Source organism: Eufriesea mexicana, unplaced genomic scaffold (assembly GCF_001483705.2).
Source record: "Eufriesea mexicana isolate 0111107269 unplaced genomic scaffold, ASM148370v2 scaffold1357, whole genome shotgun sequence".
NCBI classification, from domain to species: Eukaryota; Metazoa; Arthropoda; class Insecta; order Hymenoptera; family Apidae; genus Eufriesea; species Eufriesea mexicana.
Window position 1 is genome coordinate 88,582 of NW_016909472.1, and position 15,976 is coordinate 104,557.

The following is a 15,976-nucleotide window of genomic DNA, read 5'->3' on the forward strand; positions in this document are numbered from 1 at the left end:
GTACAGTCAACCCTCCTATAACGCGGTACTCTCAGAACGCGGTTTCCATATAACGCGGAGCTGAAATTGCGACAGCCCTCCTATAACGCGGTACTCTTACAGCGCGGTTTCCGTTCAACAACGTCCCATCAGTTCTTTCCGTGCACCCAATGAATGGTTTTAACTGGATATGTTTATATCAGCGTTGTCCACGGGTGGGGCTCCTCATGCGCTATCTTCCACTTCTATTAACTAAATAGTTTCGCATCGACAGCGTGCCATGCGTTTGTGTGTCTAACGAAACTGTAACATGAAAGATATATATGTGATCTTTTGACTACATTGTCGCGTGAACTATAGAAAAACTACGTTCTGCTTATGTCTTAGCCGTTTACGGCATCGGTTTCAGTCGTCTCAGAGCTGTTTCACAGTACGTCTCGTTGATGACCAATTCTTTCTAAAATTTTGTCTGCACCGTCCATTCGTTCAGCTTTTTGCTGCTTAATTTGTGGTTTATAATTGGACAACATTACACAATACTGTAAGTAATATTCTTCATTTGTTCTAATATAATAATAATAAAGTAATTATTAACCCTAGATTTGCATCATGTCAAACACAAAAGAAACAAGGAAAGGATTAAAAAGAAAGTTTATATCGCTTGAAGATAAAATCCAAATCTTAAATCGTTTAGAAGGCGGGGAAAAAATATCGTCTGTTGCAAAATCAACAAATTTGAATGAATCTACAATTCGAACCTTAAAGAAAAATGCAGATAATATAAGGAAAACTGTGGCAGATGGCTGTCCGTTAGGTGCGAAACGTGTTACTCGCACACGAAATTCTAATATGGTTAAAATGGAACGGGCGTTAATGATCTGGTTGGAAGACTGTATAGCCAAAAAGATTCCTATCAGTGGAAATCTTATCAAGCAGAAAGCACTTAAAATCTACGAACATTTAAGGAATATTGGGCATTCTTATGCAGGGCTAGAAAATCATTCGTTTGTCGCGAGTAAAGGATGGTTTGAAAAACTAAAAAAAAGGTACACATTGCACAATATTAAGTTTCAAGGAGAACAGGCCTCAGCAGATGTTGAGGCTGCCGAAAATTATAAGCTGGAACTAGCTAGAATTATCAATGAAGGAGGTTATTCACCTGATCAGATTTTTAACGCCGATGAGACGGCATTATATTGGAAAAAACTACCATCTAGGACCTTCATTTCGAAAAATCAAAGGCGTGCTCAGGGGTTTAAACCTTCAAAAGAACGTATCACCCTTCATGTGTGCAGCAATCTATCAGGGAGCCTGATGATAAAACCCATGATAATAAATCGTTCTTCAACTCCCCGTGTAATGAAAAACATTAATAAGAGCCAATTGCCTGTATTCTGGCGATCTAATAAGAAAGCTTGGATGACTCAAGATTTATTTAAGGATTGGTTTTATAATTGTTTTATCCCGGCAGTGGAAACCTATACGATGGAAAAAAATTTGTATTTCAAAGTTTTATTGGTTATTGATAACGCTGGTTGCCACAACATAGAACTGGACCACCCAAATGTGAAAATTGTCTTTCTTCCTCCTAACTGCACGTCATTAATACAACCTTTGGACCAAGGAGTCATTCAAACTTTAAAAATGTACTATGCACGCCAACTTTTCCAAACCATTTTCGACAGATTAGAAAATAGTGAAAATAAAACTCTTACTCAAGTGTGGATGGAATTTTCTATTTTAGATTGTATTAGAACCGTGTCATCGGCTTGCGCGGAAATTAAACCATCAACGCTTAATGCGTGTTGGAAACCTCTTTTACCTCAAATGGTTCAAGCAATACAAGATGATTCTACAATTTCACTCCCAGTTACAGAAATAGTAAACATTGCTTCTCGTTTAAACGATGAAGAATTTGCAGTAAACCATCAGGATGTAAGAGAACTAGTACTCGGGGAAGAAACTTTAGATGAGGAAGAACTGATGGAATTAATTGATGCACACACCTCAAATGCATTGGTAAACGAAAATAAGGAAAACGAATGGGTGCCAAATCTCGATTTACAAGATGTGAAAAAAGGGCTAAATTTGGCTAAAGAATTAGAACTTTATTTCATTGAAACTGATCATTCAACGGTGCGCAGCGCAAAGTTTAAAAGAGAGTTAAGAAATTGCTTAGCTCCCTATAGAGAGATTTTAGTGGAGTTAGAAAAAAAAGCTACAATCGAAAACCAATGTGAAGATCAACCAAGTGAGGAAGACATTTTGCCCATTAAAAGAAGGCGAGTTAGGCGACTCATATCTGACAGTGAGGATGAGTGTTGAAAGATTACATCATTTTACAAAAGTCTTTCTTTTGTTTTTGTTGGAAAACAGTTTTTTAGTTTAGTTTTTGTTTCATTTTTTTCATCATTTCCTTATATGAACTCTTCAATTCAATAAAAATAATTTATAATTTATCTTGTCTTTTGTATTTATTGGTCTCCATATAACGCGGTACGAATGATGTGATTTGTACTTATTCTGAGTCTCTTGTAGCGCGGTTTCCATACAACGCGGTAGACGGTTTCCATAGAACGCGCTACGAATTAGCCTGGTTTGTACGGTTAAATCCGAGTTTCTTATAGCGCGGTTTCCATATAACGCGGTACGCACTCACCGCGTTATAGGAGGGTTGACTGTATTTCAGTATATTCGACCTAAACAGCGGTTTCCACCGGGTCCCCCTCGACCCTAACGATGCACACGAAACAGCTTTTTCGACACCCTACGGACACTATGAATTCAAGCGCATGCCATTTGGGCTACGCAACGGCCCAGCCACGTTTCCAAGAGTAATGGACAACGTGCTGGCGGGATTGCAGGGCGTAGAACTATTCGTTTACCTCGACGATATAGTAGTATACTCGAGCTCGTTACGAGAACACGAAATGAAATTCGAGAAGCTAGCCAGTAAACTCCGCGCAGCAAATCTAAAATTACAACCTGCTAAATGTAACTTTTTACGACGAGAGGTAATCTACTTAGGCCATGTAATTTCGGACCAGGGCGTGAAGCCTTGCGAGGACAAGGTAGCCGCTGTTCGAAATTTCCCGACCCCCGAAACACCAAGGAACATGCGCGAATTTCTCGGCCTGGCTGGTTATTACAGATTTACAGACATTAGCAAATTCTCATGCATCGCGAAACCTCTGTCAGACCTGTCGAAGATAGAAAATTTGAATGGACAGAGAAACAACGAAATGCCTTTGACACTTTACGAAACGCTCTATCTTCTGAACCTCTCCTAGCATACCCGGACTTCGCGAAACCTTTCAACGTCACGAACGATGCATCCGGATAAGCCCTTGACGCCGTGCTCAACCAAGGAGAAATCGGTAAGGATAAACCAATCGCATATACCTCCTGCCTCCTCCAGGGAGCCGAACTCAACTATTCCACAAGAGAGAAGGAATGCTTAGCTATCGTTTATGGAGTCCACTATTTCAGACCCTATCTCTACGGCCGCCAGTTTAATTTGATAACGGACCACCGGCCATTAGTGTGGGTAAACTCCGTAAAGGACCCCACCTCCCGGTTACTCCGTTGGATACTAAAGCTGGCTGAGTATGAGTACAAAATCATTTACAAGCCGGGCAAGCAAAACTCGAACGCTGACGCATTATCGAGGAATCCAGTCACCGTCCGCCCCGTAGACGCTACTAACGCCGCGAATCTCAGACCAAACATCCTCCTTAGACGAAGCCATATTCGACAGTAACAACGAACTACCCACTAAGACGAGACGAACGATTATTCAGACCAGGGACCGATTAATTATGCGAAATGATAATATCGCGTGTTTTATAACCCTCAACGGGCATCCTATAGACTCGGGCACGACGGACATAAAAAACCACGGAACCTGATTATACCTGATTATACCAGATCGAAGCGGTAAGGAGGGCCGCTGCATGGGACGGGTCTGAAGCCGATAGTGAAGACGACAATTACATCAGTCCAATGGTCCCCGCCCATGCGATGAGGAAGAAACGTTGCGATGGGTCCCCAAAGCGTAGGTGCGTAGTACCAGCTGCCCGCAACAAGCGACTGCTGATGAGAGCAGTAGGCACAGGAGACAAAACCTCTGTACGACTCCAAAGGTCTACGGACGAGAAGTACTTAGTGACAGTGACGACAACGACTGTGTGGAAGATCACGAGCTGCGACGTTCACGAACAAGCGGCAGGAGCGAGGTGCATGGAGATACCAGTCCTGAAAGCCCGGTCGAGGATACGGCGGTGTACTTTACCGGATCGGTAGAGGAGTACATTGACCGTCTACTCACTGAGGCTGTCGAGGAGCAGGTCTCGGAAGGCCAGGAATACAACCGCCTGGTATCCTGGCTGGCATACGTAGGAGGGGGAGATGTGCCACCTAGTAGAGTCAATAGGAGAGTTCCTACTAGATGGGAAACTGCAGAAGAGAAGCACCTAGATAGTAAGGAGGTAGGCCACAGGTCGGGACCTGAAGATAGAGACAGAACCCAGAGCAGGACGTTCCGCCCTTAAGGGGGTGTCGGAAACCGAGGAACGTAAGAAGCCCTCTAGAGGAAAGAGGGTTTTGCGCATACGAGCGACGCAGCTGGCGGCCCAAATCAGGGACATGCCAGCTAGAATTATGGAAGTCCTTGGTACCGGAGAGAGAAACCGTAGGTGGGCAGCTGCCGTTGCTCAGGCTGTAATTAAACATGGAATCACCAAGGCCACAGTCGCCAGGTGGGCCAAGCAGGTGCCTTCTCTCCAGGGAAAAAGTCAGAAGATATGGGACGAAACAGTCTTCAGAAGCGTGGAACGGTGGGCCAATAATAACGATGACGTGGAGAAGGAGGAGAAGCTAGAGGAAGTAGAGGAAACCTTGGCTTGCGAGAAGGACCCCAGAACAGTCAGTGTCGAGCTCGAGAAACAACGGAGCGAGCTCGAGAAACAACGGAGAGAGCTCGAAGAAAGTGTAGTGAAGCAGAGGAGGGGGTGAAGCGTAAAAGCATCGGCAGCATTCGCATACATTATAGCGCACAATGGTCCATGCGGACTGTTGCGCTCAGAACGGGTCTGCCCGTTCTGCGTTTATGACCACTTAGCTGAATGCAGGAAGCTGACGGCGGTAGCCAAGGGACCGTTCAAGGTGACGGCCGTACTACCGAATGACCGATACGAGGTGCAGGACTTAAGGGACTTGAGGAAGTCGCCGAATCAACGCACCGTGGTGGCGGTGGACGCCATGAAAAGATGGGTTATCTTCGACGCTGCCCAGTGACTGGGGTAAGAAGACAACCCTTGTTTTGTGATTGGAATATCACAGGTCGGAGTCCGTGGTCCTGAGGAACAATTCACGGGTCAGGATTGTATTCCGGTAAGGGACACGGACGAGGCCGGAACTCGGGCCGAGTTCAGATTTCCCAGGTATAGAACGTGGTCAATCTTATACTGGAAAGGAAGTCTGTGCGTAGGCCAGGACTTCATCAGTCGGAGTCGAGTGGTACTAGGTGGAGAGGGTGGTCACCTCTCCGGCTTGTGGTACACCTTGGCGAGGCTGGAGACCGTTAGATTAGGGGAGAGGGGATTTCGAGTATATCGGCTGATGGTTGTCGAAAGTCTGGTCATGATATCGTTCCGGAACTGATCACTCCGGGATGGTCGTGGCTTGGGTGGAACAACCATCCCTAAAAACCGTGGTTGGTAAAGCTAAATCAGGAATCCCTTGACTAGATTACAGGAAGGATCATTTCAAGACACGTCGAGGGCGACGATACGTCAGTATGGCCGAATGTGGGCAACTTTCACCGCTGCCCATTGTCTTCCGGCGGGAGAAAGCTCTTCGTTGGAGTTCTGGGAAGGCCTTGCCGAGGCCCAAGGACAACAGCCACAGATGGGGATGCTAGACGCCAAGCTGGGACGTCTGGACTGGAGCTCAGCGGAAGAGACTACGGACACGCGAAGACGAGGCGACGGAGAGGAGACACGCCCTATAAAACAACGAGGGATGTTTTTGGGGGACACTAGCCGACTAGCATACGGAGAATAAAGAAGTTACGCAGAAGCAGTAGTTTCACTGAAATCCTTTCCTACGCTACCTTATTAAAAAATTAGAAACGGATCATACTACAAATATATCCTTGCAATCTATTTTTCTGCAAAATCAGCACTTACACTACTACCCTTAAATTATAACCGCACATAAGGACTACAAAAAAAAAGAAGAAGAAAGAATTCTTGAAAGATTCCAATTATATTAAGATAATGAGCCGAAACACAAATCGAAAATTATTTAAGAGTGGTTCCTACACTATTGTCCAAAGATGTTGTTAAATACAGTGGATGGGTTATGTTTTACTAGGATAATGGCTCACAGTCAGAATTAACTGTACGTACTTTCTTTGCGACAGCTTGAAAAGAAGTGTCTTCCACCGTTAGGTTTTATTTGAGTAGCTAAAAAAAATACCAGATATCGCTAGAAGCGTCTAGCAAAATTTACAATATAACTCAACATAAAAATAAGGAAAAAAGACTAAACAAAAATTAATAGTGTATTTGTGTATGATAAATTTTTTTATATTGTTAATATTGTTAATATTGTTATACGTATACTATATTTTTAATACGTTACTAATGATAATCGGAACAGATATACAAAAGAATAAACCCGTCCTCGCGTCTATTATTTGTTCCATCTTTTATCGTTTCATCGTTTATCGTATCATTTATCGTTTTCATTGTTTCCGTCTTTTTTTACTGCCGTTGCTAACATAAAGTTACATGTAATACTATTACATAGAAGACCGGAAAAATTGAACACATTTATGCGTCCACCGTTCCCGCTGGTGACTTTCGCCGGACCCATATATGCGTCCATAGCGTCCATAGCGTCCATAGCGTCCATAGCGTCCATAGCGTCCATAGCGTCCATAGCGTCCATACCGTCAATCACCATTAGATAAAATTTCCAAGATCGATATTAATTAATATGTCAAATTTAAGATAATGTAACGGTGTGTGAGCTATCGAAATCAAATAATTCTACGTGTTAATTATTATAGGATTTCTTATTTATTACTGAAAGAAATATCGCCAGCTTTATAGCAGAAAATCTTTGATCTCCTACTCATCTTTAGTCAAAAGAACGTCGAGTGCGAAGGGTTAAAATATATCATAGTACTGGAATGTACTTGGAAGAACTTTTCTTCATCAATTATTACTTATAAAGGTAACAGAGAACTACCAACATGAAACAATTGTCATGTTATCTACTGTTGGTGAAATTTAGAAAGAAAAATATTAAAGCCGTCTATCTGACCGACAAAAAGTCTTCATGCACTGTATTTCTTTAGCTTTGTTTATCTATTTTCATGGAAACTTGATAGATTTCCCGTTTCACAGATCGTCTAAGATCAGTACGATGTATTTTGAATAACAAATTACCTGAAACTATCAGAAATGTATTAAGAAAAGTAGGATATCATGGTAAGGTTGCTTGAAGAAAACCCTGTATTAACAAAAAGAATAAATGTTTACGCTTGGAATTCGCGAAAGCTCATATTAATAAGCCGAATTCTTTTCAGGAGTCTATATTATTTAGCGACAAATCCAAATTTAACATTCATGAGTATGATGGGAGGATAATGATGGCCGAAAAAAAAAAAAAACGAACATTTAAAATCTGCAAACATGTGTCCCACAGTTAAGCTTGGAGGAGGCAGTGTTTTAGTTTGAGGATGCATGAAGGCACCAGGAGTTAAAATTTATTGAGACTATAATGTGTCTATTGCATAAATATTGCGGGAAAATCAACGTGTATATTTGGATATATTACGGAAAAACCTTAAATTCAATGCAGAAAAATTAAATCTCGGAAATTTTATTTTTCATCAAGGCGAAAACCCGAAACATACTGCTAAATATGTTAAAGAGTGGTTGCTCTACAACGCATCAAAACAGTTAAATACGTCACTTCAGTCACCAGATATGAATCCCATCGAACACTTATAGGAAGAAATAAGAAGAAGAATAAGAAAATCTAATATAAGAAATAAAGAACAACTAGAAAGCGCAATTACAGCACAGTGGAATTCAATTGGTCCAAAACTAACAAAAAAACTAGTTAAAGGATTATAAAATACATTGTTGGAAGTCATATCGGTAAACGGAGGCCAAACTAGTTATTAAAAATTGTATGGGGTTTTTACAAAGTGAAGGCTAGGTCACAAGTATAACTCTCAAGTGGCCGATTCCATATTCTCTTCGCTATGAGGTACGCACGCTCTCGTCTTTCCCGTAAACTGTCTTTCAATAACTCCTCTCAAAGAACTGCCTAAGCACTGTCCCGTACGCTTCTCGACCTGCCCTTTTAACCGTTTGAGTGCCACGGGTCATTATTGTTTCCCAATTGATATTTGCCAAGCGGCGCGATAGCGCTTGTCATATTCCGTGTCCAAAAATGCCGAGCGGCGCGATAGCGCTTCTCATATTCCGCGTTCACCAACCGAGCGCGCTGATTGTCAGCTTCGCAGCTCAGAGCGCTGGCACTTTTGGACACAAAATAGAAGAAGCGCGATCGCGCCGCTTGGCACTCACACGGTTAAGGATGGGCTTCCTTTGTTCATTGATCGCGAATCAAGAGGATCGCCGCTTCGATTTGAGACTCCGGTTATCGTTGCTACGTGCTCCTCATTCACGCCGCCTTATCGGTAACCGGAGCTCGTCTAATCTTATATATTCTTACAAAATTAAATGTATCAAATAAGTTGTAATTAATTACAAAGTTATTCAGTTAAAATTATTAGGTATGGACCATTTTTGGGTTAGCTAATTTTGCACGATTGCATTATTTATGTTCAATATTATAAAAGAAAATTAACATTTTCATGTTTTGTCCGAAATTATTTTACGGTAATAAGTCATATCCTTATAAGTCATATTCTGTTAAAAGATGTTTAAAAATAGTCTTTAATCCTTTCCTTACGGCAGTTCGCGCCGCCGGAGTGACGCTACTGAACGGGGCACACCACGCCGCGAAGTGTGCACTTTGCACGTCGGTAATCGTCGATGTTCGGACTTACGTCTTTCAACGCCACTTTGTGATTGCCTTGTATGTACACTATTTTAAGAACTATATAACAACTATTTCATCGTATTATATGAAAAACACGAAAATGACTATATTGTATGAATATTCAGTTATTTAGATATTTAGAAATTTTGTTATTATTATAAGTAAAAATACAATTTGGGGTAGTTAGACAACAAATTATAATTCTTAGTAATTAAATTCAGTATGGTAAATTCTAAAACAAGGATCAACGCAGTGTACACACAGGTCGTCGCGCGGCCGCCGACTATAGTCCGTAACGAAAGGGTTAATATATTGATAAATGAATTAAGAAATTCTAATCGAGTATATAGAGACTGTTTTGATCCAGTGTATACATAGGCACAGGATTTTTCATAACATATGGGGCTCACTTCGAGAATTGGTTGTATGACTATAAAGAATGCAACAAGTGATATAAACGCATACTTATTTTCGTCTATAAAATATAAAGAATTTTATAAATAGAGAAAACTCCCATATCCAGCCTCTCTTTCCACAAACCACAATATGTAGTTTGTAAGTAAGAAATTTCATTGTTCACAAATAATAATTATTTGATGTCTTTCAGTTCAGTTCTTACTAATACTTGTAACACATATTGTCACCGTGATCGTGACACATAAAATTGTGTTTAGAGCGATGGCGGAACATTACTCTAATTTAGAAATGATACATATGGATTTGATGTATTTTGCTAGATGTAATGTATAATTTAAGCGAAGCAAGATGTTTATACTCGGAATATTTTCCCAATTGACGTATATCGAATAAAAAACATTTGAAAGAATATACGAACGTCTATGAGAGATATTGGGAATATTTAGGAATAATTGGGAATATTTTCCCAATTGACGTATATCGAATAAAAAACATTTGAAAGAATATACGAACGTCTATGAGAGACTGACTGCTTGCAGAAAAGTAGTTCAAACACTGGAAAATCAGATTAATAGAAACGTTTGACGAGCGGATCATTCGTCATGTTGAAAGCAATAACAAAGACAGTATTCGAAGAATAAGAAGAAACAGAATAACAAGAACTATACCCGTAGCATTTTCAGCGAATACAAGGACTCGCTGAAACTAATTTTCAACTTGGGATACCTTTTGTACTTGGTTATTATAATTGTGTAAGAGAGTTTTGCATTTATATTGCATTTATTTGCTTTTACCGATGAAGCTGGTTTTACCAGAGAATGTATATTCAATTTTCATAATAACCATTATTGGGATAAAGTAGACTCATGTGTTATCGTGAAGTCGAGACATCAACAGCAAATTAGTTTAAATGAGGCAGGAATAATTTATCAATGTTTAATTAGACCATATTTTCTTGATGGGAAACTAACAGGCACAAAGTACGTTGATTTTTCTATTAGACTTAGTATGAAGTTTATACATGATGGATGAAAGTATCTCCATGGAAAGTATCTCCAGATCCAACTGCCAATCAAATCCTCTCTTGCCCATTCTACCAATCCCTCAGACGTTCTAGAGGCACTGCGCAGCCTCTATGACGTCCTTAAAGAATTAAACATGAAGACCATTTCCATCTCAAAGACTTCCATTGACCGAATCCCGTGGTAATAAATCCGTGACCACATCCTGGAACTTTCCGCTTCAACGAACACCCTGATAGGAACCTATTCCCACTCTAGTCCAAAATCCCCGACCAACACCCGTCAAGACATAATATCAGAGAACCACGTTTCCGCCGTGGCAGGACACAAAGGTGTTTCGGATTTTCGATGTGTCTTGGTTATTGCGCGCGGCCTTCTTGACCTCGTTGCATGTCACGCGAGGGAATATTTAGCGTATTGCGAGGGAATATTTAGCCAGGAGGTCCTGTATAGTCAAGATATAGCGATTGCCTTGTGGCATTGGAGACTATATCTAATGCAATCTTGTCGAGGGCCAAATCGTATTATGATAGAAAAATCAATCAACAGACTTTCAAGCCAAGGGACCTGATATACCTCCTGAAAGTGCCACAGGAAGACAACATCAGCGATCCATCGTATTTTAATCGAGTGATTAAGCAATTTTTAAACAAATCCGAGAAACACCGGAAATGATAGAGAGAGTAATCAGATCGATGGCAAGAGAAATGTACTTTGAGCATCGTATGTAAAGATAATTACAACAGAAGATGAAGACAGATAGGATATGTGTTTATGTAACAATTTTTTCACTTTTTTCTTAGACATACAATGAACTCTCGAAATGGGTTATGCTATGTTATGTTAAGTGGGTTATGTTAAATACATTATGAAATACTCTGTATATACAGGTGTAGCTCCTAACTGTCGCCATGTGATTTTTCAGGTACTTTCGACAGTCTAACGAAAAAATATTTCGAACGAAAATTGATCAGTATTTAGTCAAGTATATGTTGAAATATAAAAAGTTCAAAAACCTTTTTTTATCGTGCGAAAAAAAAGTTGAAGTCACTTTGACTCTTCTAAATGGCATCCTGTATTTTTTGTATTCGTATGGTTATTGCTGATGAAAATACAAATTCAATGATCTACTATACCATGATCTTCACATGTGTTGGTTTTTGGCATTGTTGGTTTCTAGTATTGGATATGTATAAGCAATTTCAACTGCCTATATATTTGTTACGAAATTTGTTACGAAGGAAATATAAATACCGTTCTGCCGTCAAAAGAAAACAAGTTATGAAATCTTTTATCTTTTAATATGTAGCCGATTAAATACTGATCAATTTTTGTTAAGAAAATTGTTTTTGTCAGACTGTCGAAAGTGTCTGAAAAACTGTGACACGGTTACGTGTCACATTCTGTACATATACTGCAACTATATAAGCTCTCATTGGAAAAATAGTCATTAGCACTATTATTAAAATACTTTGACATATAACGATTAATATTATTAGTTCCCTAATTTAACTATAAGTTTACTGATTTTTTCATTATTCATCTAGCTGAAGTATTTTTTTTTGGTTTTGTTTTTTATAAATATGGAAATTGGTTTAAGTAATAAAATTATAACTAAAAACATAAGTATGCTAGTAATCAAAACACATCCACAAATGGGAAAGAGATTGAATTGTCACAAAATGAGAACACGTGTTTCCACTCTTTCGATATAGATTATCGATAAAAAAAGAGATATATGTGGAATATTTCCTTGACAATTATTTCGGACAAATTTTATTCACATCAATGAGTACAATTTCGTCATAATTTCTTATGAGTAACAATTATATTATACGATGAATTTGAATTTAAATATTCCAATTCGTCTTATTGGTATCTCAATATCCCCATTAATATCACTTATCGATAATCGTTAACTACACCTCTAATATTAACGTCTATTAAAGAAAATATTGTATTTTTTATTTTTAGTACAGTTACATATTTATATAATGAAGTGGGATCAAAAATTTCTGTCATTAATTAAAATTCCATCTTATTTTACGTACGTGGAATTTCTTCTTATCTCAACGTAAATTCATAGTCGAACAAAAAATCTTGACTCTTTATCTTCTTGTATGTCTCAGAGGAATTCTTTTCAACTTCCATTTCTAAAATCATTTTCACAATAAAATATATTATTTATTTTTAACGAATACTGTGCGCTTTAAAGCAGTAATTTTTAAGCAAAGCGACATTTCATTCTTAATGATTGTTATTAAAAACTCTTCTGTATTATAGCTGTTTAAATGAATGTTAATGTAGAGTGTCACATGCACAGCGAATATGAAAATTTAAATTTGTCGTATACGTATATTTCTGTTATGTTATTCATAAACTGTGAAAGTGTTATGCAAAAATTAAAACATAAAAAATTGAAGATTATAAGTGTAAATGAAATGGAATATTAAGTACATTTCAATAATGTTAATGTATCCCGTTAATCTGAATTTGTTGCTGAAATACCCTGTTGTATATAATTGCGTACAAAACAATAGGACAAGTTTATTGATATACTGTATACAGTAAATCCGAAATGTCAGGATTTGTCTCTTATACCGACATACCAACCTATAATAATAAACGTTGATATAGATATTATAATCTACAATGAATATATTATTTACTTGAGAAGTGTAATTAAACGTACAAATTTTAACGTACAATTTTAAAATTATACAGAATGGCCCATATAACTGGAAGCAATTTAATAGGTATACAGAAAACAATTTATTTTCATAACCTATGTTAAAAACCAGTATCTTTTGTTTTAAACTATTTCTTTAAAAATCAAAAGTATTTGAATATTGAAATAATGTGACTTAATTGAGTCACGATAAATACAAAATTTTCAAATTGTTAATTATTGATATCTGCATACAAATTCATTATATAAATTTATAAATATATTAAATAACTTTAGATACTATTGTAGTATATTTTTTGCTACATTTATTCTTGTTAGTTTACTTTTTAAAATACTACTTTTCTTCGTGTCTTTATGAAATAAAATCATCAATAATTGGAATCGGAGTGACTATTAAATAACTTATTTTTAATCAAATTTCAAAGTTTGTACTTATTAATAATAGCAATAATTTTATCATTTTATAGGCAAAAATAATTTTGATTATTCGTTGTGAAGTATTATGCAATTGAATGGAAATTAAGTATAGTAAAAATTACTTATATTATACAATATAAATACATTTCGAAATGTCGATGTTTCCAGTTACATAGACTACTTTGAGTACAATAAAAATATTTAAAAAATTAGAGCAACTGTGCTATGTAGTACAGTGAGTATATGCAAAGGTAATATTGTATAAAACAATATCGTACAATTTAAAACGAGTAGTAGCTAATAAATAAAACTCTTAGATAATGTTTTTTATGAACTGTTACATTTCAAGGAATTATTACTTGTAATTTTAAGCAACTTACTGCCATCAAATGTTAACTTTAATATACAGTACTAAATATACTGAGTATATATGTGTACACAGGGTAGACCATGTAACGTAACCACCTCGATTATCTGAAATTATTTAGTTATTGGAGAAATAACAAAAAATTATTTTGTTACAGAAGTATAGAACGTGAAAAAACAAAGAGAAAATAATAACACTTAATTTGTTAAGTTAACTGTATTACTAAAGATAAAAAAATCAATTAATTAAAAACGAAAACGATCGAAGCGGTCTTGTTAGGTGATTCACCCTATACAACATAATGGAGATGATGCATTTAGTCAATCTTTTTCATTAAACTCGTAAAATTCGGTATATAGATGTCAATTATTTCAACATATGAAATAAGAAAGCATATCATCATGTGAGATATCCAAATGATAGTAAAATTAGAATAGTTCCGTATGAATAAATAACATAAAATTATATAATCAAGTCGTTTGCAAAATATATGATTAGAATGTAAAAATAAAAAGCACACTATTTCTCCTATATTATAGAATATATTCAAATATATATAACCACATGTTATACAGGGTGGTCCGCGCAATTACTTGCAATGAAAAAAAGATGTTAGAAGAAAAGACTATCGTTTAAAAAGGACTATATTTTTCAGATAAGACTATCCTCATAAATGCAAATATACAACAGCATTCTACAATGTATTAATTTTTAAAATAAAAACGTATATTATTTCATTTAGATCCATTTAAACCTCATTCATCATTTTACGTTACAGATATTCGAATAAAATATGTAGTTAAAAAATTTACTAAATAATATTATATGAACTTCCACGACATATTGTTTCGTCTTAGTGATTTAAAAACTTATTTTTCGAATATTAGATATATATTTTGTAATAAAGCAGTAGCAGGAAGTCCCATCATTCTGTTTACAATTATGCTAGCACAAGTATCAACTTTACAAATTTTATGCAAATAAATTGTTATAGTAATATGGTAATTAAAGATTTCCTCTAATATCCATGAAATGTATAAATCTTGTTTCAACTATCTACAGAATACGAAAAGAAAATGTTTAATCACTGCAGTATTATTAAAATATAATAGTTAGTAACAAAAGTTTTCCGAAGGATAAAATCACAAGGCATAAGTTCTTGCAATTTTAGTATATGACAAGCGTGCATTTTCATGCAATGAAAAGACTATGAACTGTTAATTTACTGACGCAATACTGTGAAAAAGATTTACGGTACTTAACCAAAAATTGTTAATTATATTTTCCATAATTTCCTCTTCCGTGTTTTCATGTATGCATCGCTCATAGTATAATTTATAACTCATGCTGGGCAAGAGAATTATACATCTTTGAATTATACATCTATTAAGATGATACGTAGTAAAAACAAGAAAATATCTACATAAGTTACAGAAACATTCGTAGTCCCTCAATTCCCATCTTCAAACGATAGCTACTCTTTTACGACCGAAACTTTAAAATCCTTACCGATGAGGATATTTGTTGCGTCAATTACGTTTCTGATCGATATGGATTTTATTCTAAAATGACAATATTATGTAACATAAACAAATTGCAAAATCTTTTCGCAGATGGAATTATAGTCACACAAAAATATGCCCTGGGAGAACTATGTTTCATTGAAAGAATTCAATGCAAAAATGAGAGATAAATCACTTCGAAAAAATGTATGTAAAAATTCAGAAGGTAAAATGTTACTTTAATAGCTTTGCCTTAAACCTATTCTTTTCTTTTTTTCATCTTCTTTTTACAAAAGACAAAATTTGAAGAAACTGATGATGCGTAAGATACACGAACCAATCCGAGTGATGCTATATATGCACTTCTATTTACACAATAATTACCGTTTCGCCTTAGTTTCCGAGATATTTAAAAAGATTGTTGGTACTTGATTCTAGACCTTGACTAATATAAAGATGCGTATAATTAATAATTTGGGTAATATACGAACAGAAA

At 36.6% G+C, this 15,976-nt stretch overlaps 2 protein-coding genes across 2 annotated transcripts in view; one reads left to right on the forward strand and one right to left on the reverse strand.

The window, feature by feature from the left end:
- Window positions 1-588: 588 nt before the first annotated feature.
- On the forward strand, window positions 589-2,304 carry LOC108547989 (tigger transposable element-derived protein 1-like). The gene has a single exon (XM_017900740.1). It carries the CDS (start codon window positions 589-591, stop codon window positions 2,302-2,304), a length of 1,716 nt encoding a protein of 571 aa, XP_017756229.1.
- Window positions 2,305-12,562: 10,258 nt separating this feature from the next.
- LOC108547995 (metaxin-1) overlaps window positions 12,563-15,976 on the reverse strand; it is a 44,075-nt gene continuing 40,661 nt past the window's right edge. Inside the window, exon 5 of the mRNA XM_017900747.1 lies at window positions 12,563-12,658. Coding sequence (XP_017756236.1) covers window positions 12,614-12,658 — 45 coding nt within the window. The 3' untranslated portion in view covers window positions 12,563-12,613. The remainder of the gene's footprint in view (window positions 12,659-15,976) is intronic.

Bases quoted from the DNA above. Each gene is read 5' to 3' on its own strand.
- LOC108547989 (XM_017900740.1), top strand. From the start codon at position 589: ATGTCAAACACAAAAGAAACAAGGAAAGGATTAAAAAGAAAGTTTATA.